Source organism: Trichechus manatus, unplaced genomic scaffold (genome assembly GCF_000243295.1).
Source record: "Trichechus manatus latirostris isolate Lorelei unplaced genomic scaffold, TriManLat1.0 scaffold00119, whole genome shotgun sequence".
In the NCBI taxonomy this organism is placed as follows: Eukaryota; Metazoa; Chordata; class Mammalia; order Sirenia; family Trichechidae; genus Trichechus; species Trichechus manatus.
The window spans coordinates 173,289-182,712 of NW_004444055.1; the positions used below are offsets into that span (position 1 = coordinate 173,289).

The window sequence follows — 9,424 nt, forward strand, 5'->3', positions numbered from 1 at the left end:
TCTCAAACCCCCTGTTTGCTGGTCTCCGATAGGAGTCCAAGATGGCGGATCCGCGCTGCGTTAGCGGGGAGGGGACCTCTGCAGGAATCTCTCCTCGCTCTCCATTCTCTGTCAGTTTTCTCACTCCATTTGGTTCTTGGCTGAGTTCTTTATCTCTTCATTTGATGTTTTAGGGTGTCAGGATTGTTGTATTCTTTGTTCGGCTTAGTTTTTCTGATCTTTGCTGTAGAGGGACAGCGTGGTGCTTCTGCCAAGAGCGCCATTTTGCCAGAACTCTTTACTGACCTTTTTTAAAGTAAGTGTGCTTATGTGCACCATACCTATGAACATGGACTTCTCGGTGCTTAGGAAGCAGGCAGCTCAGTACTCCTTCTTGCATCTCCCACTTCACTGGGGAGTCCAGAGAGATTAAATAACTTGAGCAAGGTCACACAGCTAGCCCAGGCAGTCTGATTCAAGACTGTGTTTCTAGAATATGTGTAAGGTAATGGAAAAGAAGCGACTGCTTTCTATATCATTTAAAGACTAGCTGCAAGGATCTCAAAACATCTTTTAGCTTGGCATGAAAGATAATACTATCACTTTGAAAACAGCTCCCTTTGGATAACTTGTAGGTGTTTATATTATCCCATGACTCCCCGACGCACAGCATCAAGAGGACACTCACACCTCTGGAATATTGCTTTATATGTACTGGTCATCTGGCTGGCATGGGCAGCTTTTGGGTCTTATACCTAAAAACTGGTATGCTTTCTTCAAATTTACCTGATTTCCTTCCCAAAAAATAGTATCTACCTCCTCTGTGCTACAACTAAAAAATGTTTACATACTTCTACTATTATAATACTTATTATACATTGTACTATGTGTATTTTATTTACATCTGCTTCTCTTATCAGGTAGCCCTGGTGGCACAGTGGTTAAGCACTTGGCTGCTAACCAAAAGGTCAGCAGTTCAAATCCACCTCCTTGGAAACCCTATGGGGCAGTTCTACTCTGTCCTACAGGGTCGCTATTAGTTGGAATCAACTGGACGGCAAGGGGTTTGGTCCTCTTATCAGAATGTGAGCTCCATGAAAACTAGTCTTAGGCATCAGTATTTGAGTGCCATTTTCATCCGAGTGACATCATCTGGCCAAAAGATGCTTACAATGCAAAATCCATATATATATTTTTTTAAATAAAATGACCAAATAAAGAAAAAAACAAAAACAAAATAAGCTGACCATTCATCTTGCAATCTAAAATGTAACCTCAGACTCAGCGGCAGATACAGGATTGAAAAGGTTTTCTATATTCAGTTTGCTTTCAAAGTCAGTAGGAAAGACTTTCACTTCTAGGCATGATGAAATAACTAGTAGCAGACAAGCCTTCCCGAACTAAATAATTATAATATCAGACAAATTATATGATGCAACTATTTTCAGACATTAGCCAAGAGGCAGCTCAGGACTATATTCTTGACAGAGAGGCCACACACAAGGTGAACTCCATGACTGCCCTGGCTTTCTGTCTGGGAAGCAACTTCAGACCAAGGTGTGGAAGAACAAGTCCAAGAAGGGCTCAGTGGTCTCACTGAGATAAGGAGGCAGAGACTGAAATTCAGGGTTGCTGATGTGACTGGAGTTTGTGTGGAAAGGTTAGTGGGGAGAAGGGAGATGTGTGGAAAAGGGAGGTGTGCAGAGAAGCACCACCAGAAATCTCCAGAGGAGACCCCTTAAGTCATTGGCCAAATAACGAGCTGTGGTGTGCACAGGGAGAGATGTCACAAAACCTGGAAACTCTAGCAGTCATGAAGGAATGGAAGACAAAGAATTCTGATAAGCGAGAGTGGAAAGACTTTCTGGTGTACTCAAGAGACACCTCAGGAATACCATCTCTTAGGAATAAGGCTATTCTACCCTCCTCCCCCAAGAAAACTTAAAAAACAAGCCTTAGCAGTCTGAAAAGGCCACATGCTGTGTGATTCTGAACTATATGACATTCTGGAAAAGGCTAAATTATAGGGATAGTGAATGGATCAGTGGTTATTACATAAACTTTTTCTTCTCTTACTTTCTTTAAAAGATATATGATGATTTAAACCAAAAATTTTAAGACTGTATTGTATTGTTTACAATCTACGTAGATATATGTTAAAAACAGCACAAAAGATGGATGTGGGCAAGTGGAACTATCTTGTTTCAAGATTCTTATATATGCTTATATGCTTTCTTAAGTGCTACAATAGAAACTCTAATTAGAACGTTGTAATTTAAGATGTGACCTGTAATCCCTGAAGCAACCACGAAATAATGCAAAGACATGTTGCTGCAATGCCAACAGAGTAACTCAGATAGAACCCCCCAAAATATTTTGTTTACCCAAAAGATGACTAGAAAGGAGGAAAAGAGGATCAAAAAATAAACAGGACAAATAGAAAACAAATAACAAAATGGGAGACCTAAATCCATATCAATAGTTGCATTAAAAATAAATGGATGAACACTCTAATTAAAAGTCAAAGATAGTATAAAATGGCTAGGCCCAACTATACACTGTCTATAAGAGATATACTTTAGAAATAAAGAAACAGATTGATTGAAAATAAAAGGAAGGAGAAAGATAATCCATGTAAACATTAAGCATAATGAACTACAAATATCAGATAAACAGTATTACTAATGAGGGATATTTCAGTAAGATAAAATGGTCAATTAATCAGGGAAGATATAACAATCATAAATGTTTAAGCACCTAATAATAGAGCTTCAAAATAAGTAAAGCAAAAAATTAACAGAACCAAAAGGAGAAACAGACTAGCAAAAAATTTTAAGGAAAGATTGTTAATACCCCTTTCTAGGTAACTGATAAAAAATTAGAAATTTTAATGAGGATATAGAAAATCTGATTAACACTATCAACCATTTTGAGCAAATTTGAGAATGCTATACTCAGAACTGAGGAATACACATGCAGTAAGTATCAATAAATTTCAAAAGGTTAAAATATTACAGAGTATGTTCTCTGAAAACAGAATTAATTTAGAAACCATTAACACTAAGATACCTAGAAAAGCCCCAAATATTTAGACATCAAACAACTCACCCTGAATCAAAGAAGAAATCACAAGGGGAATTAAAAAATATTTTGAAAAAAAAAAAGATATTGAAAACACAGTGTATCAAAACATGTGGGATGCAGCTAAAGCAGCCCATAAAGAGAAATTCAGCCTTTACATAACGATATTAGAAAAAAAAGATGGCTTACAGTCAATGATCTAATTTTCTATCTTAAGAAGCTAAAACAGATTGAGCAAACCAACCCAAAATAGAAGAAAGGAAATAATAAAGACTAGAAATCAATGAGAAACAAACAAATTATAGAGAATTTAAGAACACAAAATTTTGTTTTTTTGAAAAGACACCAGGGCTCCTTAATAAAATCCATAGTTAGCAGAAAAGATCTTAATTGACTAAAACACATACAGGGCCCAATTCCGTTTTGAAACCCTGGGGATGTGATGTGTAATGTAATTTATAATTTTAGATTTCAGAAGATTCTGTGCTGCAAATACCATATGTTATATAATACCTCTAGTGAGGTTTAAGTAGTGCTCTGTAATCAAACAGTAATATATTTATTGTGAAATGTATAAATACTTACTTTTTAAAAAAATGGTTTTGTCGCTGGTGTTGAGAATATACACAGCAGAACATACATCAATTCAACAATTTCTACATGTACAATTTAATTAATTCTAATTCAAGTCAGGTTTTGGTGGCAAAAAAAAAATTACAAAACAAATCAGGCTTTTGAGTTTTTTTTTAAATTTCAGAATTGGAGACAAGTGTTGCATTAAATAAGGAGCCCTGGTGGCACAGTGGTTAGTGGTTAAAGCACGGGGCTGCTAACTGAAATTTTGGTGGTTTGAACCCACCAGCCACTCTGCAGGAGAAAGATGTGGCAATCTGTTTCTGTAAAGATTTACACACAGCCTTGGAAACCTTTTAGGGCAGTTCTACTCTGTCCGGTAGGGTTGCTGTGAGTTAGAATTAACTTGCCGGCAGTGGGTTTGGGTTTTTTGGGGTTTTTTTATTGCATTAAATTGTATTAAATTGCTTATTCCTTTTTATAGATATGTCTTTATGTCTCTGAACAAATGACAGTGCTCCATTAATAATTCTTAAGGGATGATTTTCTTAGCTAAGAGCACAAGATGAATTTTTTTTTTTTTCTTCTGCAGCTTCCAAGAAGCTTGAAGGTCAGAATATTTAGTAAATCCAATGACCTTTATAGTGACCTTTGCCTGGATTTGAAAGGAAGTCATAGTCTTCTAAGAAACTGGGTTCTTCGCCAAACAGGACAGAATTCTCAGGGAAAAAGGTATATTTTCTTCCAACATCTAATTTTAGAGTTAAAAAAAAATCATCAAAGTTTCCAAACACATAATAGTAAATACCAATATACACAAAACTGAAAATGTTCTCACAAGAATTTTACCCAACCAGCATTTGTATTTTCAATCTTAAAATTCCATTTTAGTGAGGCAAATTTCATGCAAAATACATTTGAAATCTACAAAGACATCTAGCTAAATCTTATTTCTAAAAGGAATTTGGTGTCTCATTTAAAATAGTCTTGGTAGAAAATTTATTGACCAAATTCTCTAAACATTATCTCAAGCTCTAGGGAAACCGAATTCTACAGACTTAATATTTAATTTTCAGGAGTGCCACGATATGAAGAACAGCAACAAAACAGTATTAATATTAATAATTGTAGAATGTCCTTTAAATCCCATGCAATACTCCTATAGGTGATACTTGGAGCCATGCGTGCATTAAATCAGATATTTGTACTTACTATTACTGCTACTGCTGTCATTCCTAAGGGAGCTGGCTGCAACAGGGGGTAACATAAATGGTTTTGTGACACTGACTCTGGAATCTAAATAGAAAGCAATAATGTGTCAGTGCTGCATGGCGATTTATGTAAATTACAGAATCCCCAAATGGAGAAGTGCAATACCAGAGTACTTGCCAAGTCTGTTTCCCAAATCTAGACTATTCAGATCCTATTTACTTCAAACTGGGTCCTGCTGTTTTATTTTATTAAGAAATTCACCACCGTTACCTTACAGAACAAAGATTTATTGCATCTCTACGCTCAGAAGTGTGAAAAATGACAAATTGTTAGTAATTTATCACTAAAAACAACAAAAAGACAATGAAATTAAGACTTTGCCTTAGAGGCACCCAGTGGGAAAAAAGGAGTCTTAATACAGTGTAACTGGTGAGAATATGAATTCATGACCCAGAGTTAGACCCTGAAGGAGAAGATCTCAGAAGGGAACATTAAGGAGAATGGGGGTGAAGAGTAATACAATTTTAAATTATCAAAAAAATTGTTTTTTAAATTTTCAAAAGCAAATATCAGGTAAGAAAAAATATGAGTAATTTCTTATATATTGTTTACTTACATACAATGCTTTACACACAATGCTTTAATTTGAAAATGACAAATGTTGTTTTGGCTTAAAAAACCAACAAATCCACAACCATTAGTTTCTCTTGTATGCCTTTTATATTAGACATACACACACATGTATCTTTTAATCACTATGCAAATATTTGATTCAGAGGTAGATTCTCGCCTATACATATAAGACTCAAGCTTCTTAATTACATTTAAAACAGACATGCTTTTATATCTTACCTCCCTCAGGACTTAATGTTGAAGAAAGCACACAATCACTTGTTTCAGATGTCCCCCTAAAGTCCTTGATGGCATCTATGGATCTATTAAAAATGCTAAAGAATTCTTCAGGAGTAAATAGCCTGGGTTCTGGGTTCTTAGATCCTCTTACTACAGGCTAGAAGGAAAAAAAAAAAAAAAAGGCATTATATTTTTCAAATAGTCTATAGACTTAACTGAGGTCAAGGTAATGGACTATATATATGTCCTTCATAAGAAGTAGATGTCACAAAAAGTTGGGCACATCAGACAAGGTATCATGAAGGAAATAACATTTGTGTGGGGGCTTGAAAGATGATTAAGTGTTCATTAAATGGCAATGCTGGGAAGAGTATTCCAAATACTCAAGAATGTGGGTTTACAAATGATGGCATTTTGGCTGGAACCTAGGAGATTGTAGGTGGTACTTCTGAGGTATTTTTTTGGAAATTAATTGATTAAATACATACATAAGCCACTTACAATAATACATAGTAAGTGTTACATAAGTATTAGCTATTATTATTATTACAGAGTCCCTGGGTGGTGCAAATAAATGGTTAATGCACTTGGCTGCTAACTTAAAGGTTGGTGGTTCAAGTTCACTCAGAGGTGTCTCAGAAGAAAAGTCTGGCAATCAGCACACTATTTGTACTAATACGATATAAAAAGAGATGTCAACTCTGAGATGTCATTGACTATAAAATACATTCTGATTGCAGAAATTAGAAAGTGATAAAATAGAAATAATAAAATAGTGATTAGGTTAATTAATGTGATAGTAGGTTGGAGGCTGGAGGGCAAAAATGGGATATATGTTAGGTCTTAAAGAGTAGCTGGAAATGTATGGGAAAAGGAAGGGAGCATTCCCGTGCTATGGTACAGACTCATGTTTAAACTTTAGGTTTAAACTTCTAGAAGTCCTCTAGGCTTGACTTTGGCCTTTTGAACTCTACACCAAAGCTGGTCTCCTAAACTCTATTCAATTAGAAACACGGTTCTATAAGGTATTATAATAACAATTTATAACAGCATTTATTTTGCCAGGCATGATGCTAAAGCACTCATCATATGTCATCTAATGTCAGCCTACTGGATGGAACCTGTCATTGCTCTCATTTTAGACATAAAGAAAGTGAGGCACAGAGGGATTAAGTTCACAAAGCTAATAAGTGACAGAGTCAGGATTTGAACTCCAACATTCACTCTTAATCTCTGGGGTTACACTGTTTTCATATACTTAGAATCCAAAGCACTGCCATGTCTGTGTCCCAAATTTGGTGACAACCAATCATCAAATGACTTGGAGGTGCCAAAAATGCATTACTTTGTTGTGGCTTATAGAGTGGCTAAGGAGCTCTGGCGGTACAATGGTTAAGCCCTCGGCTGCTAACTGAAAGGTCAGAGGTTCAAACCCACCAGACACTCTATGGGAGAAAAGACCTGGTGATCTTGTCCCTTAAAGATTACAGTCTAGGAAACTCTATGGGGCAGTTCTACTCTGTCATACAGGGCTGCTATGAGTCAAAATCAACTCTATGGCACACAGCAACAACGGACCAATTACACTATGAATAAGAGGGCAAGTATAAGTGTTCATCATAGACAATTTCCCATTTAAACATAAATGAACACTTGTAACCTAATAGCAAAGTTGTGAGAACTTCATTTATTTATGAAATAAAGATAAAGGCGGGGCTGTTTTTACATTTTAGTGTGAAGAAATTTCATCTCTATATTAAGTGAAAACATTTACGTCTTAAAGCTCATTTCAGCATTGAAGTGTAACTATAAACATTTATTTCCCGTGCTCATCTTAAAAAGATTTTTAAATTCAAAATTTATAAACTCCAAATTACTCAAATAAAAAGGCCCCATGCCCACCCCCAACAATTAGCACAGGTTTGAGAGAAGAGAAGTAAAAAAACAATCCCAATGAATATGAGGTTACCGTAGATAAGTGTTCCTCCACGCACTCCACCAGATCATCCACTATCTTCACAAGTTTGTCTATAATAGAGTAATTACTCAAGCCTTCAGAAATACTTGAAAACTTGCTCAGAAGCTCAGTCAAGCTGAATGTCAATTGTCTCACCATCTCACTTATCCAACAATGACTAGGCTGCAAAAAAATTGAAAGAAAGGAAGACTAAACATGTCTCTTAAGTACAGTAAACTCAGTGCGCCCTTCAAAGCAAACAATGTTGCAGTCATTGCCTTTCAGACAAAGGATTTCCTCATACCAGATCAATTATGGTATTTTATTTAATTCAAGACTAATACCCTGTTTCAATATGTACAAATGCATGCAGATCAGAGGAAAGCCTTGATGGTAAATATTTTGCTCTTCCACAGAATCAATTAAGACAAAGACAAAACCAACGCTTACCCAGTGCTTGCAAGGAACAGATGGTATTTAGGAGTACACCTACTCCTTGCTTACAGACTATCTCTTCATCCAACATTTTGCATTTACAGTAGTAAAAAATCTACTTAAATCACTTTACAGCCAGGTACGGAACCATGTGTTTTGAGTGAGAGCGCGCCTCACTCCTGAGCCTCAAGTCCTTGATCCCTCCCATCCCACCCCTCTCCCTAGTCTTGGATGTGAATAAAGTTGAGGGTACTCCAGGCCCGTCAAGATCTCTGCCAGGCCTGCAAGCTGGTGGTGGAGCTGGGGCTTTGAGCAAGAAGGCAGCAGAGGGGTGCAGACAGGACATGCGGCGATCACTTCACTGCAGATCCCGAGAACCGCTGTTTTGTGCTTTGGGGCACTGGAGCCAGCGGTCTCAGGTGGGTGGGCATTTCAATAGAGAGCAGGAACTCTTGTAGGCTGGGGTAGGGCGAGTCACCTCCTGGCTGGAAATCCTGATCCAATCAGCTCTGCCTGTGATTTGGAATGGCACAAGCTAACCCGCATGCTCCACGCTAAGTACTGAGGTACTAAAGTCACGCTGTGAGCTGCAGACATTGGCTGCAGGTGAGGAGCAGCCCCACAGGCTGCCTCTGAAATGATTCCTGGAGCCTGAAGAGCATTTGGTCACTGAAGTTTCACATAACACCAATTTTTCACATAACGACTTGGTCTTTTTATTTTCCCATACAAAAATTTATACATACATTGTTATGTGACTCTAATTGCTCTCCCCATATTGTGACAGCACACTTCTCCTTTCCACCCGATTCCTCATGTCCATTCAACCAGCTCCTAACCCTCTCTGCCTTCCCATCTTACCTCTGGACAGAAGCTGCCCATTTAGTCTCTTGTATCTACTTGAGCTAAGAGGCACATTCCTCACAAGTATCACTTTATGTCCCACAGTCCAGTCCAATCCCTGTCTAAAGAATTGGCCTCAGAAATTGTTTTAGTTCTGGGCTGATAAGAGAATCCAGGGGTCCTGCTTTCTTGGGTTCCTCCAGTCTCAGTCAGACCATTAAGTCTGGTCTTCTTACTACAATTTGAGTTCTGCACCCCATCTTTCTCCTGCTCCATCAGGGACTCTCTATCGTGTTCCCTGTCAGGGCGGTCATTGGTGGTAGCCGGGCACCATCTAGTTCTTCTGGTCTCAGGCTGATGAAATCTCTCGTTTATGTGGCCCTTTCTGTCTCTTGCACTAATACTTTCCTTGTGTCTTTGGTGTTCTTCATTCTCCTTTACTCCAGGTGGTTGGGACCAATTGATGCATCTTAGATGGCCACTTGCAAGCTT

General features: G+C 37.6%; 1 protein-coding gene across 1 annotated transcript in view; it reads right to left on the reverse strand.

Annotated features, from left to right (window-relative positions):
• KITLG (KIT ligand) overlaps positions 1-9,424 on the reverse strand; it is a 109,624-nt gene that overhangs the window by 14,090 nt on the left and 86,110 nt on the right. Inside the window, exons 4-6 of the mRNA XM_023738551.1 lie at positions 7,667-7,837; positions 5,698-5,854; positions 4,846-4,929 (exon numbers count right to left, since the gene is read on the reverse strand). Of these exons, the coding sequence (XP_023594319.1) occupies positions 4,846-4,929; positions 5,698-5,854; positions 7,667-7,837 (412 nt within the window). The remainder of the gene's footprint in view (positions 1-4,845; positions 4,930-5,697; positions 5,855-7,666; positions 7,838-9,424) is intronic.